Source organism: Artibeus jamaicensis, unplaced genomic scaffold (assembly GCF_021234435.1).
Source record: "Artibeus jamaicensis isolate MK-2021 breed Jamaican fruit bat unplaced genomic scaffold, CSHL_Jam_final contig_384, whole genome shotgun sequence".
Taxonomy (NCBI): domain Eukaryota; kingdom Metazoa; phylum Chordata; class Mammalia; order Chiroptera; family Phyllostomidae; genus Artibeus; species Artibeus jamaicensis.
In genome coordinates this window covers 15,093,599-15,109,337 of record NW_026521810.1, presented here as the reverse complement: position 1 = coordinate 15,109,337, position 15,739 = coordinate 15,093,599, and the positions used below count along the sequence as shown (strand labels likewise).

The 15,739-nt window shown below is 43.9% G+C and overlaps 1 protein-coding gene across 1 annotated transcript in view; it reads right to left on the bottom strand.

The window, feature by feature from the left end:
• The window catches only part of TRABD2A (TraB domain containing 2A), a 55,982-nt gene that overhangs the window by 37,921 nt on the left and 2,322 nt on the right, over window positions 1-15,739 (bottom strand). The window contains 2 exon segments of the mRNA XM_053664537.1: window positions 8,928-9,488; window positions 10,405-10,470. Of these exon segments, the coding sequence (XP_053520512.1) occupies window positions 8,928-9,488; window positions 10,405-10,470 (627 nt within the window).

Below are 15,739 nucleotides of genomic sequence, written 5' to 3'. Positions count from 1 at the left end.
AAACTGAGGCTGTCTCAAGTCCCCAGCCCACTATACCCTGACTTGTAAGTGGGCAGGAAAATCCTGTGGTTAGCCAGGATCTTCCCGTCAGCCCCTCAGCAGAAGCAGACATGCCTAGAGCCTTGTGCACAGAAGCCTGCTGGGGTATGACCGTGGAAACCATTTCTCTAGGGAACGCTAAATCTTCATGGGAGCCCACCCACGTGGATGGGGAGGAAATGAGGTGGCTCGGAGGTGAACCCTGCATCTGAGCCTCCAGCCCTGAGCTCACCTACTCTGTTCACAGAGGTAATGGCCATGCAGCTGGCAGGACCAAGCAGGCATGCGCTGTGGATGGAAGAGAATGGGAGTCACATCCTGACTCCATGCCGGAGGGGGAAGGATGGGCTCTGCCCTGAGATGGCAAGATCAAATCCACAGGCAGAAAGCAGGCATGCTTCCCCTCCTGCCAATTGACAATAGCCCAGGGGAACAAATTATCTTTCAGGTAGTAAAGGAGAGGTGAAGGGAAAAAGAGAAGGGGGCAAAATAACAGAATCATGAGGGAACCAGAACAGAAAGAGGGCTTCTGCTTCCTCTTCTGGTAGAGGTACGTACTCCTTCAATAGTTACCCCACGCAGGCTTACTAAGCATCCACGTATGCTGGGCACAGTGCTGAGTCCTGGGAAAACAATGCTAAGTCCTGCCCACAAGAAGCCATAAGATCACCTATTAAGCTGAGGTCTGTATTCTAAAGTCCTCAGGCTCTGGAGGGCAACAACCAGATTACACCTTCGCACGCAGCTCCATGCTCAGTAGGAATTTAATGGATGTGTTGACTAACTGTATACAGGAAGGGGGGGGCTAGGAGGATAACTGCTGGGGAGCCCACACCCTGTCCTTGAAGTTTAGGGCCAGCTGGGCAAGGATGGGAAATAATACTGAGAAATCTACAGACAGAGAAACAAAGAAAGCCATCAGATCAAGATACCAATGAAAGTTACTGAGAGAGTGGATCACAAAAGTCAACACAAGAAACAAAATGTTTGTAACTACACACAGTGGTGACAGATGCTAGTGGACTTACTATGGTGATCATTTCTCAGTATATAAAATATTGAATCACTGTGTTGCACATCTGAAAGTAATATAATTTATGTTATAATTATTATAACATAATATAATCTGTATGTCAATTATACATCAGTAAAAAAGACTTCACAACAGAGACAAAAAAAAAGTCTTCACAAAACTCAATGATTGCTTCCACTAATAGCAACAACTGCTTCTGATGAAATTCCTAGGAAAACAGAAGTTCAAGGACATTTCATTCACATTGCAAAGATGAATCAACTACCAAAATCATACGTAATGGTCAAATATCAAAGGCACTCTCATTCAGTTAGGGAAAGGAAGAATGCGCTTTGTTACCACTACTGCTTACTCCTGTTCTGCGTGCCCTGACCAACACACCAGGGCAAGAAACAGAAATGAGACAAACCGTGCAAAGGTAAAGACAAAATTACTTATCAATGACACATCTGCCCACTGAGTAAGCAAGTGATCAACTAACAGTGCTAGAATACATGATTTTAATTAAGTGGTTAAATAAATATATAAAAACTAGTAACCAGATGAAAAACATAAGGACAAAAGTCTTTACATCAGCAAAATTTATAATAAAAACAATGACTAAAGTTATGAATTGAGCAAAATCTAGATCAAGAACTCCACAAAATAAAAAAAAGGGGACTAAAGTAAATGGAAAGGATAAGAGTCTGGGATTATAGGGCTTAATATGAAAAATGTAAATGCATCTAGAAATTGACAAAATCCTAATCAAAATGATTTTAAGAATCATCAGAGAAAATGCCATCATTATCAATTTTTTAATGCAGCATAAATCTACAGTCATTAAGAATATGGTACTGACACCAAAATAGGCAAACACTGGAACAAGATGTAAAGTCCAGAAACAATGAGTATGAGTGAGAAAGTGAGTGTGTGTGTGTGTGTGTGTGTGTGTGTGTGTGTGTGTAATGATGATATGCTAAAGTCAAAGAGCATTGCAAATCAACAGAGAAAACCTGAGGCCAGAAGAGGCAGCCACAGGCTTTGAGAGGCCCCCCAGAGATAAGCCCTGCCCAGGCAGGTGGGAACAGTGCAGTGCTGGGACCAGGGGCAGCTCAGCCTCCCAGTGGACCTGCCTTGGACATGCTTGGCCAGAATGATCTGGATCAGCACCACTCAACAGAAATACAGGATGAGTCTCTGGACCTTCTGTATGTCCTCCTTGGAGAAATGTCTATTAAAGTCCTTTGCCCATTTTTTAATTGGGTTGCTTGTCTTCCTAAAGTGGAGTCATATGGGTTCTTTATATATTTTGGAGATTAAACCCTTGTCTTAGGTATCATTGGCAAATATGTTTTCCCATATAGTTGGTTCTCTCTTTTTATATATATATATATTTTATTGATTATGCCTTTACAGTTGTCCCATTCCCCCCTTCATTCCCCTCCACCTGCACACCCTCTGCCCCTTCCACCCTTTAGTTCATGTTCATGTGTCACAAGTTCTTTAGCTTCTACATTTCCCATACTATTCTTGCCTTCCCCCGTCTATTTTCTACCTGCCGTCTATGCTATTTATTCTCTGTAACTTCTCCCCACTTCTCCTCCTCCCACTCTCCTGTTGCTAACCCTCCTTATGATCTCCATTTCTATGGTTCCACTCCTGATCTAGCTGTCCTCTTAGTTTGCTTTTGTTTTAGGTGTGGTTCTTAATAACTGTGAGTTTGTTGTCCTTTCACTGTTCATATTTTTTAGCTTCTTTTTCTTAGATAAGTCCTTTTAACATTTCATATAATAATGGCTTGGTGATGATGAACTCCTGTAACTTGACCTTATCTGTGAAGCACTTTATCTGCCCTTCCATTCTAAATGAAAGCTTTGCTGGATAGAGCAATCTTGGATGCCTTTCATGACTTGGAATACTTCTTTCCAGCCCCTTCTTGCTTGTAAGGTCTCTTGAGAAATAAGCTGACAGTCTGATGGGAACTCCTTTGTAGGTGACTGTTCCCTTATCTCTTGCTGCTTCTATCTCCTTCATTTTAATCTTGGCTAATGTAATTATGATGTGCCTTGGTGTGTTTCTTCTTGGGTCCAACTTCTTTGAAACTCTCTGAGCTTCCTGGATTTCCTGGAAGTCTATTTTCTTTGCCAGACTGAGGAAGTTCTCCTTTATTGTTTGTTCAAATAAGTTTTCCACTTGTTGCTCTTCCTCTTCCCCTTCTGGTACCCCTATAATTTAGATGTTGGAACATTTAAAGATGTCCTGGAGGTTCCTAAGCCTCTCCTCATATTTTTGAATTCTTCTTTCTTCATTCTTTTCTGTTCAGTTATTTCTTTCTTCCCTCTGGTCCACTCCATTGATTTGGGTCCCAGTTTTGTTTCCATCACTATTGGTTCCCTGTGCATTTTGCTTCATTTCACTTGGTTTAGCCTTCATTTGTTCCTCTAATTTGTGACTAAAATCGACCAGTCCTGTGAGCATCCTGATCACCAGTGTTTTGAACTGTGCATCTGATAGGTTGGCTGTCTCTTTGTTGCTTAGATGTCTTGGCTCTGGGACTTTGAGTTGTTCTGCTTGAGCCATAATGTTTTGGTCAGGTCGCATGTGTTACCTATGAGGGGCAGAGCCTTGGGTGTTCAGCTGATGGGTCAATCCAGTGGCTCAGTTTGATGCTGTATGGGAGGTGGGGTCAGAGAGGAAGCAATGGCGTTTGTTTTGCTCTCTCTCAGATTTCAGTCCCCTCTGTCACTTCCCACAAGCAAACTGGGCCCTTCTGGTGCTGGTTCCTGAGTGAGTTGGCTTGAGTACATTCTAGGACCCTGTGGGTCTCTCCAACAAATTCACCTATGAGGCTGGGAGTCTCTCCTGGCACCTCAACCCTCAAAAGTTTTTTCAATCGGTGCTTTTAGGCTTTATTTCCTATTACTGGGGCCCTGGGTTACATGGTCTGTCTCACTGTCCATTTTTTTGCCTGGTTTATCTGCACTCCAATGTGTGACCACGGTCAGCCAGCTGCCTTGTGCCCTCACTGGGTCTGCCTATTGCCACCCCACACCTGGGATCTGACAACCTGGGTCTGTTCAGCTGCTTTCTCCTGCCTCCACCGCTCCCCGCCAGCCACCGACTCCGCCCCTCTTACTGGCCTGGATGAATGGTTTGCTGTTGTCAGACCTTGGTACAGTTCCATTTTCTGTCTCTTTTGGTTATGTTTGTCTCTAAATCTTTGTTGTCCTTAAACTTGGTTGTGCAAGGAGGTACAGTATAGTATTTCCACCTATATCTCCACCTTGGCCAGAAGTCCTAATTTTTATCTGTTTGTTTCTCTTTTTATTTTAATACTGTCTTCTTTAGCCATGCAGAAGTTTTTTATTGTGATGAGATCCCATTTGTTTATTCTTTCATTCATGTCCAAATAAGACAGGTGGTGAAAGACAAATACCATATGATCTCACCTTTATCAGGAATCTAATCAACAAAACAATCAAGCAAAATATAACCAAAGACACTGAAACTGAGAACAGGCTGACAGTGACCAGAGGGGAGAGGGGAGGGAATTTCAGGGAGAAAAGGGGAAGTGTTTGCAGGGACAAGTGTAAAGGACACATGGACAATAACAAGGGTGGGGGGTGGAAACAGGAGGGAGGTGGGGAGGCCTGGGGGGTGAGCTGGGATGGGAGTAAAAGGCAGAAAATTGTACTTGAACAATAATTAAAAATTTTTTAAATAAAAAAATATATACAGAATGAGCCACATATCTAATTTTAAATTCACTGGAAGCCACATTAAAAAAGAAACAGAAGGTGAAATTAAATTTAGTAAAATATTTCATTTACCAAACATATTCAAAGTATTGTCATCTCAACACGTAACCAATATAAAATAGTATTTATGATATATTTTATATTCTACTTTCATACTTGGTCTTCCAATCTGTTGTGTATTTCCTACTCACAGCATATCTCAATTTGGACACTAAATTTTCATCAGAAATACTTTCATAAAACTTATAGGTTAAAAAAAGGAGATTTACATTCTCAAGTTTTTCCAAACATGTTTAAAACTCTTCCAATCAATGAACCAAGTATTACTTCTTAAACCTTCATTAGAATTAACTAAAATTTAATAAAATTAAAATTCACTTCCTTGGTTACTTTGGCCGTAATTCAAGTCCTCAACAGCCCAGCCACAGGTGGCCAGTCGCTGACTTGGACAACAGACGTCCGGGATCCCCTGCTGCAACTCCAGTCCCAGGGCCTCACGCCGACCACCAGAGGCTGTTGGAGACTCAGAGGCGTGGAGACCTTTAACACATCTGACACCAAGCCCAAATTCCCCCGCTGTTCGCTATGTGATCACAGGCAAGGTTGCTAAACTCACTGACTTCAGTTTCCCCATCTATCAAATAGGGATGACACTGCCCACTTGTAAAATTCTGAGGATCGAATGTAAAAGTACTGATGAGAACTGCCTTACAGAAGGCACTGTATGTTTATTCTCTTCCCCTTATATGTGTACACTATTTATGAAGTGTGTTCCAATTTACTGTTTTACTTGCTTCTGAAAACAGGATGGTGGGGGAAGTATTAGTGTCCACAGTTGAAAGATAAAAAAACAAAGTTCAAATTGAACAGCTCAAAGTCACAGGCTGGTGACAGGGTAGGAATTCTAAGGAGTCTGGATCCAGTGCTTCTCTCACTACCTGCAGTAATTCAGCCTCAGCTGTGCCTCAGTCTCTTAGAATCCTCCTGCCCCACCCTACAATCCAAGAGGTAGGTGGGGAGCCCCGGGCAGAGGCCCTCAGGACTCCTCCCAGGGCACGCTGAGCAGGCAGGCTCTCCTGGCTCCATTGCTCTCTGCCTCTTGCAGGCAGCTGGCCAGGAAAGTGGGCTCAAGAGCCTTTGAGGACTGGCCATCGGCAATACCACCACTGCCACCCCACCCCAGCTCACTGTGTAATCAGGCACCCACTGATTTCCTTCTTCAGAGCTACAGAGACCAAGGAGGAAGGAACCAGTCACCCTCAAATGGGCAGGAGAAGAAAGGGGCCCTAGGGAATGAGTTAGGCCTCTAGGGCTCACCTTCTAGCAGATCAAGTGCATACAATCTTACCATAGTCTGGACTCACTGAGAAAAAAGACTCCATCAACCACCATCCCAAAAACTCTGATGGAATTCCACACAGCAATGAGAGCAAATGATGGGCAACTACACACAGTGACACAGGTGAGACACAAAGGTAATGCTGAGCAAAAGAAGCCAAGCCCCAGAGAGGGCATACTAGGTAATTCCATCTATGTGAAGTTCTACAACAGTCAAATAGTTTATGCTCAAAGATGTTCAAGACAGTGATTAGGCTTGGTGGGGTAGAGAACAAGGGTTTTCTGGGTTGCTGGTGCTGTTCCATTTCCCGCCCAGGTGCTGGGCACATGACCATGTTAGTGAAAATTTATCAAGTGCACTTTTCTGTATAGTTTTGCTGCAACCCTACACTAACTTTCTGAAGTGATGGAAGCATTCAACAAATCAATCCAAGTGGTGGTTATCTGGGTATATGCATATGTTAAACATCACTGAGCTGTACACTAGGGTTGTATTTTACTGTTTATAAATAAAACGTAGGGGAGTTACACTAAAGAAAGACTCAGGAATAAGTCATATAACTTTTTCCTCCTAAATTTAAACAACTCTAACCTTACCAGCTTAACCTCAAGGTCTTCTAAAAATATTTAGTTTATAAATAATAAATGCTTACATACGAACCTTAAGAATGTTTCATGAAATAAATGATACTCTAGTGTATAACCATAGTGCTCTAAAATGTCTCTGAAATGTATTATCTTAAGAGACAGTGCTACACATCTTCCTTCAAAGATGTCTTGCTTAAGAAACAAATTGACTTCCATGCCTTTTCCCCATCCTTTTGGAAGTATAAAAGAAGGTTTGGCTCAGATATGGAAGCAACTCAAGCACCCATCAGTAAACAAGTGGATAAAAAAGCTGTGGTACATATACAGGGTCCAGCACAAACAACACCCCCTTTTTATTACAAAATCTTTATTACAAAATCATAAGCATGTAATTCTATGATGTAACAATGTCATACTCAAGCACACAATATGACATATTAGGTGAGGTGTTCAAATTACTGTCCATCTTGTGCAAGACATTCATGTACCCTGACAACCATGCTCAGGTAGGTGTTACTTCTGCCAGAGCCTATATATAATGGAATATTATGTGTCCATAAAAAAGAATGAAATCTTACAGTTTGGATGAACCCAGAGGGTATTATGCTAAGTGAAATCCGGCAACCATAAAATAACAAATACCATATGATTTCACTTATACGTGGAATCTAAAGAACAAGATAAAATTTGAAACAGATTTATAGACATAGAGAACAGACTGATGGTTGTCAGGGGGAAGAGGGTTCAAGGAACTAGGTGGAAAAGGAGAAAGGATTAAAAAGTACAAATTAATAGTTACAGGATAGTCACAGAGAAGTAAAGCACAGCAGAGAGAATACGGCCGATAACACTGGAACACTAGGTATGGTGCAAGGTGAGCACTGGAAACATCGGCGGTGGGGAAGGGGGACCCCGTACAGTGTGTGGCTGTCTGACCAACCATGCCGCACACCCGAAACTAACACAAAGTAATACTGAATAGACTGTAACTGAAAAATAAAATTTTAAGTTCTTTTTCAAAACTAAAATAATTATTTGTTAAATGAAAAAAAAGGCTTGACTTGGGTAAAGATGTTCACAAATCTCAAATTTGTAAAGTCAAAATAAATCTATTAAATCAAATAGATTTAAATAGATTACACCTTTAAATCAAAGCACTTTCTTTTACAAAACATTGTATTAAATGTAGACGTTGACAAAGCTAGAACAGTGGCTCTGTACATTTCCAAAATAATATAAGAAAACTCCTCCAGGAGATCGATGCAGACAAGTAGTGGTCCCTTACCTTGTCTATAAATCTCAATGTGTCAAACAAATACTATATTTTAGCATCTGAGTATTTACTAATATTACAGGATTTTAGCAAGATAAATTCCCTAAAAATTTCACTATCAACTCAGGAACACTATGTTTAGGCTATTGAATATCCTTAAATGCTTTAAATAACAATCTGAGCTCAGCACTTTAAGATCTGCTAAAGGCCAAGACAGTTAGGTTTTATTCCCAAGGCCAAGCACCGAGAATATTATAAAACAAGAATACTTATTTCTTACTGCAAAACTCCCATTGTCCCCCAGGGGTATGTAATGCACCTTAAAACATCAACAAGAAATTTCACCAAAACAATCAAACAATGGCACTTTAATAAAGCATTGTTTGTCTCATGAGAAGTGAAGAACTTGAACACCAGCCTAAATCCCAATACCCTGAGGCAGGATCTATAAATGATGAGTAAGAGGAGTATACCTGTGCTTTGGAAAGGAAAGCCCTGGGAGGAGTGTCCTGAGAGCAACAGCAATGACCTCGAAAAGACCGATGTTACCTAAAATAACTACACTAGGACAGCCATGGTCAGTATCATCTTCAAACACAGCCACACCCCATGCCAGCCAGGCAGGCATCCACACCGTCCACATCCTCTCAAAGCAGCTTCTTAATGAGTGACTTGAATTAAAACGAGCAATAAAAGCACGCAATACTTGTTGGGATTACAAGAAAAAAACAAGTTTTGTCTCTTGGTAATGCACAAATAAGTGATGTAACTGGTTTATTTTTAATTCCCAGAATAACATTCTTGAGCAAAGACAGTTGTTAGGTAAAAGGTGCTTCTGGCCCATCTCCTATGTTATAATTCAGCCAATTCACTCACATAATCAAATGTCAAGTTCTTCATGCAAAAACGTCCTTACCAGAGAAAAGTTCAGCCCATCCAATGGATGGCACTGCTCTTCCACTTTTTCCACCACCCCAGTTTGTTTCCTTAGCCTCTCGGCCTCCTGGGCAAGGTACAGGTCTAACACAGGCACCCCACGGGACTTAACGTCCACTTTGGTCAGGGAGTTGACCATGAGCATGACCCAGATGGGCCTCTTGCGCTCCCAGTTCCACGCAATGGCATTGAAGAGGTAGTCTGCATAGAGACCCTTACCGTGCTGGTCGGGGGTCATCCACGAGGGCATCAGGAGCTGGACGTACTCTAGGTGGTGCTTGAGGTGGCAGGAGATGTCCCTGGGGAGCACATCCTGGAGGTTCTTGCCCTGTGGCAGCATTGGACAGCTAGTGAGGGCCAAGATAGTGTAGGGGTCTGTGAGGTCCAGCTCGAAGTACACGATGCTGCTCTGCTGAAAAGCCTCCTTGGAATTGTCCGAGATGAAGTCCCACACCCGCGTGTATGGGACATGGATTGTGCCAAAGAAGTAAGGTGGCAGATCTTTCTTTATGGTCCACAAGAAGGAATTTAATTCACTTTGCTAAAAGGAAAGGAGGCATGATATAGAGGGTCAGGAACTTAAAGGGATAAAATGCATTAGAGAGACAGGTCACGGAGCAGGAGAAAAATCATCAAAATACACTTCAGACTTTTAAGTCCAGGTAGATTCACTCGCCAGGAGCAGGAGTCCTCAATGCAGCCTCCACTACGGGATCCTTTTCCCCTTTTCAATCAAAATACTGATTAAAGACAAGTTTGCCCCCATAGCTGCCTAGCATGAACTGGGCAGGAGTTAAATAGGGGACTCTCAAGGGACTCCAAGGATGCACCTGGGACAGGCGAGAGACACCTGGGACAGGTGAGGGACACCTGAGAAGCCCCATTACCTCCTCTAACCAGTGCTTGCCCCAGAGGGACAGGCCTGGTGCTCCAGAATGGACTCTTCGAAAGAAATTAGAAATCCTCATTTTATTTAAAATCTTCCAGTTTGTAAACATTGCCTCAGTTTTCTTAAAGGCCCTGCAAGCCAAGGAGAACATTATCTTACTAGCCTCCAGCCTGTAACCTTGCTTTTTAAAGCATTTAAATGACAGTTCTGCTCACACACACCTTTTCAAGAGCGCACTGTTTGGGGGCGGGGGAGCCTACATTATGCTCTGTCTCAGCTACTGGACGGAGATTTTTTAAAGACAGTTCATTTCTCTGTACTTCAGTTTTCTCATCTATAAAAGTTAGATAAGAACCCTCTCATAGTTTACAGCAATAAACAAATTAGACAGGTAACTGTTAAATAAATGAATAAAAGAAAGAACACATCTTTAAAACCTATTAAGGAATTAGGAGATGAATTATGTATGGAGCCTCTTGCTAGTCTTCAGACATCCTCTTACAGAGTAATGAGAGTCCTCACAGTTAGTTAAATACTTCAAATAGCCAAATGGAAACTATATACCTACCAAAGAATGGCTGTCCAGGCTAATTTCGCAATCAAATATATCACTGTTGCGTAGAATTAGATCAAGCTGGTACAAACACACTAACTAGATGCAATTCAAAAGTAGAGCCTGCCCTGGCCAGTGTGCTTCAGTTGATTGGAGCGTCATACCCTAACCAAAAGGTCACTGGTTCGATTCCCAGTCAGGGCACAGGCTTGGGTTGTGGGTTTGTTCCCAAGTCCAGATGTGTATGGAAGGCAACCAATTGATGCTTCTCTCTCACATCGATGTTTCTCTCTCTCCCTTCCTCTCTCTCCTTAAAGACAATAAAGAAATGCCCTTGGGTGAGGATTAAAAGAAGGTTTTTTTTTTTAAAGCTGAGATTGACAGTCCTGGCTTTGTTTCATTTCAAATACGTAACAAAATAATCACCTATAAACACAAATGATGTGCTTAGAGGTGGCCTTCCAAGCATAGCTTTAGTTCGGTTATTTGTTCATTTTAGGAGAAAAGTCAATCATCAAAGGGGTTCTGGATGGTGGTACAACCGGGCACCAGTGACTTATGTAAGAGACCGACCCGGTCACCCAAGTCCCAAGCAGTCTACCAAAGGGCTTCTTCTACGTGGTTTAAAACTGGAAGATAGAGAAAAAGGGCCAAAATGTTACTCTTAAACCCATGGACACCTAATTCAGCTGTCATCTCTCAGACAACCATAATATTAAACAAATATATTTTCAGGAAAACTAAACCCGTACTGCAGGATCGTGGTGCATATGGGAGTGTGGCGGGGGTGGTAAGGGCAGGGGAAGGTCATTTGTTTTGGTTTGCAATTCACATAATCTGCCTAAAGTCCCATCCTATGTCAAAAAGCCTGCACTCCTATTTAAACAATGTCTGATCAACTATATGCACCCATTTTCATTATTTCATTTTTTAAAAATAATCATTAGTCTAGAAATAGGGTTCTTATCCGATCTTTTCCTGAAAACTGTTCAATATTTTTTTAAAAATTCTCAAGTTCTGGCATCCAGCCATGTGCTAACCATGATGTTGCTAGGAGCAGCGGGCGGTTATTGAATGCTCACTGTGTGCCAGGCACCTCCCGACTGCATTTGTTCCTCAATGATTTATGCTGTGCCTACCCTGTGCCAGGCACTGTTCTAGGCATTAGGGCACTAGGAGCACAGCAGTGAATGAAACGCAAGTCCCCGTGTTGGGTACGGTGGTGATAACTGCTGTGGAGAACATGGAAGTGGGGAGGGGAGCAGAGAACACAAGTGGAGGAGGAATGAGGTCTTAAACTGGGCGATCTGGAAAGTCATTGCATGTCTAGCACAAAAGTCACTGAAAGTCTGCGAGGACAGAGCTTATGAGAGAGGAGCGTGCCCTCTTGGAGGAGGGGCCGGCAATGCAAAAGCCCTGAGGCAGGATGACTGAAGACAAAAACAGGAGTCAAGGGCAACGAGGGAGGGGGGCCAGGCCACACATGGCCTGTGGGCTACCAGTAGGGCTCAGGCTCACATGCTGAGTAGGATGGGCGCTAGCGCAGGTTTTTGTGAGAGCAGTGACACGCGCTGACTTAATGTGTTAACAGGGTCATTCTAGCAGCTGCAGTGAATAGACTATGGAGGGATGAGGGCGGGTGAAGGGTCAGTTAGGAAGTTGCGGAAATAATCTGAGAGAGAGAGAACAGAGTGGTTGTGGCAGAAATGATCAAATGTGACCAGATTTCTGGATGTATTCTGGAAGCTACAGCCAACAGAATTTGCAGATAAAGGTTAATTAAAAGAACAAAGTTGCCATCACCTGAGATGAAGAAGACAGGGGGTAGAAAGAGAAGAAGATGGATAGTTTGGCCCTGTGGAGTGGAGCAGTCAAACAGACATCAAAATGGGGAGGTGGAGATGGTAGGCGGATGTACGAGTCTGGAATTGGGAGAGGCCTGGGCCACAGATGAAAATGAGGGATCTGTCACCATGTAGATGTTATTGAAAGCCATGGGACTGGGTGAGCTCTCCAAGGGACTCAGAGTAAACAGAGGAGAAAAGGTCTAGAAATGGTCCAAGTTTCTGAAGTGAAGCGAGAGAAGAGAAGCCACCAAAAGAAGACAAGTGGTCAGTGAGGTTATTGGGAAAAGCAGGTAAGTAGGGAGCCAATCAAAGTGCTTCAAGGGGGAAAAAGTAAGCTGGTGGGTTCAGCGTGACTGATGGGACAAAGCAGTTGAGGGTTTGAGGACTGCCCACTGGATAGCACAACACCAAGGTCACTGGGGACCTGGATGAGAATGGTTTTGGTGACATAAGGTGAAAGCCTGCCCAGTGCCCATTCAGGAGAAAATAGGAAAGGAAGTGAGAGAACACCGGTCATTTCCAGATGGAGAAACTGAGGCCTTGAGAGGTTTATGATGTTACCCAAGGTCTCATGACTGCTAAGTGGTACATCCAGGATTCAGGCCAGGCTGACAAGCCAGGTAGGCTGACTCCTGAGCCCCCGGTTTTAAACACATAATGTGGCCTTAATATGCAAAAGACTTTACTCAAGATCCAAAGTCCTATCTTTTTCAATTAATACCCTAGGTCCCCTGCTATACACTGCTGCTCAGAAGCGCCCCCTGACTCCAAATTGAGAAAGGCCTGTCCAGCTACCCTTCCTGAGTCCTGATTACCTGCCCAGATAAATCCACACTGACACCTTTAAATCCCCAGTCTGCCACCTTCCACATTCTCTCTTTTCAGGACAACACAATTTGGGGGGCTTTTCTACCTTTTAAAAGCAGAAGTTTTAAAGAAACAACCCTCATAGAGCTTCCTGAAAAAACAGAGTTCTGTCCTGTTGGAGCAGGGCTCCCGGTGCCCCTGACCACAAACACTGCCCCACGGGCCACAGCTGAAGGAAGAGTCTTCAAGGCTCCTAATCAGGGAGCTCTGACCTTGCCTTTGCCCAAGGGTGGGCCCCCCAGCTGCTGCACTGATCTAACAGGTGCAACTGCCCCCGCCTCCCTCACACTGCCACCCCAGGGGTAGAGCTCTTTGCCTACACACACGCGCACACTCACACCCAATTGCTCTACCACCCCACTTCACTATCATTGTAGCTACCACATCCTACTAGAAGAAACCACATATTTTAACATTATGATGATCTAACGCTATTAAAATATCCTCTTAATGCTGCAACTATCCTAAAAGAAAAAGATAGTGCCATGGATAACGGAGACATGAGAAGCTTCAAGTTCTGGCGACTAAATCAGTGGAGACTTTTACACATGTGTGTGTGATCTGGGAAATGAAACAAACAAGCACAATGACAACCTGCGTGATGTGAGCTAAGTCCCTGGACCACTGCTCACTTCGGCCCCTCCCATCCTAGCGTCCTGGGACCTGTGACAACCACATTGTCCAGGAGGACCCTTCGGCAGACCAGCTAGAATGACACGAAAGTAACTGGCCTTTAGTTTACCTTTCTCACACGGCAAATGTTAATGGAGCATCTCCTGTGGCCAGGCACCCTTCTCAGCACTGGGGATGCAGTAGCAAAGAAAACAGATGAAAGTTTCTACTCTTATGGAGATTGCATCATTTTTATTACAAGAAACAAAAAATTTACCAGATGATGATTAAGTGCTACAGAAAAAAATCAGGGAAAGCAGCTAGGAGGGCAGACAGGGTGTGGGGGGTGGCGATTGACATAATCTTTAACAGGTAGGTAATCAGGAAGAGTCTCATGAGAGACAGTTGAGCAGAGTCTACATAGGAGTATGGGAAGCGTGTGGATGGCTGGGAGAAAAAGTAGCAAGTATGAAAGAACTCGGCAGTTCTGTTTTGATAAGGAAAAGAGGCGGCCTGTGTGCCGCTCAGGGTAAGCCTGTGGACTTCATTCAGCTCAGGAGTCCTCTCTAATGATTAACAAAAGCTGGAAACCAAAGCAGCTCTCAAGCCACAGGCCTTCCAGAAAGCTGCAGTAAACTGCCGCATCAAACTGGAGGCTGGACTCCCGAGTTCGACTCTACAATCTCAAGACTGAACGACCTGGGGGGACGCACCCCCAGGGTCCTCTAGAGCAAGGAGGTCAAGCTCTGCCCCGACTGACCTGATCTCTGCAGGGGGTAAGACAATTTGCCCACTGAACAGAACAGCGATTCTCCAAGTGTAGTCCAGGGAACTGTGGGTGTCCCTCCGACCCTTTCAAGTAATCTGCAAAGTCTGAACTATTTTCAAAATACTAAGATATTGTCCTCTTTCGCTCTCATTCTCTCATAACTATACACAAAATTTTCTAGAGGCTACAGGCATGTGATAACATCACTGCTCTGATGGTTAATGGCTCATGCACTTGTATTTAATATTTCCATTAACCCATATAAATAAGAGCTCCTTGGAGACTTCAATACTTTTTATAATGCAGAGAGGACCTGAGACTGAAGAATGTGGGAAGTGATAGAATAAAAGACCTACAAAGACAGATTCGAGAGAAACAGACCTTATTAAGACTCACTGGTGGGACTTCCACCAAGATGGAGGCATAGGTGGAGACGCCGTGCTTTCTCACACAACCAAGTTTAGAGACAACTGAATATTAGCAACAGAAAACACAGCCAGAACACAGAAAATTGAACTTTTCGGAAGTCTGATAACAACAAATTCTTCAGCCTGACCGGTAAGAGGGGCGAAACCAGCAGCTGGTGGAGCGGGGTTGCACAGGAAAACTCGGTCAGAAGGACTCAGGCGCGCGGAATCCAGGCGAGGGGTTGGACCTGGTGGGCAACGCAGCCAGCGGCCACGTAGAAACAGCGAGGGAGCAGGGCTGCGGGTTGACTGTGGTAGCGCATTTGTGCATGGGTGGACAGGCGAGGGAGTGGGCAATTGAACGGGACCCAGCGGGCCCCAGCAGCAACAGCAGCAGAGGGCGCCGCCATTTCCCCGCTCTGACCCCGCCTCCACATACAGTGTCATAACCCAGCGACCAGAGTGGCCCAGCCCTGGTGAACCACCTAAGGCTCTGCTCCTCACCCAGCGGCTAGAAACTGCAGAGGGGGTCGCCATTTCCCCGCTCTGACCACGCCCCCACGTACAGCGTCACAACCCACTGACATGGGAGTCCAAGGCTCCGCTACTCACACTTAAAGGGCATGAACAGACCAAAAATGGCTCAAGAAGATCTCAAAGCCCCAGAGCCTATAAATCTAAGTGATGAAGAAATAGCAAAACTCTCAGACACACAGTTTAAAACACTGGTGATCCGGATCCTCACAGAACTGGTTGATTATAGCCACAAATTAGACAAACATATGAAGGCAAAACTAATTGAAATGAATGGAATTGCACAGGAAACCAATAGCAATGAAAAGGAAACT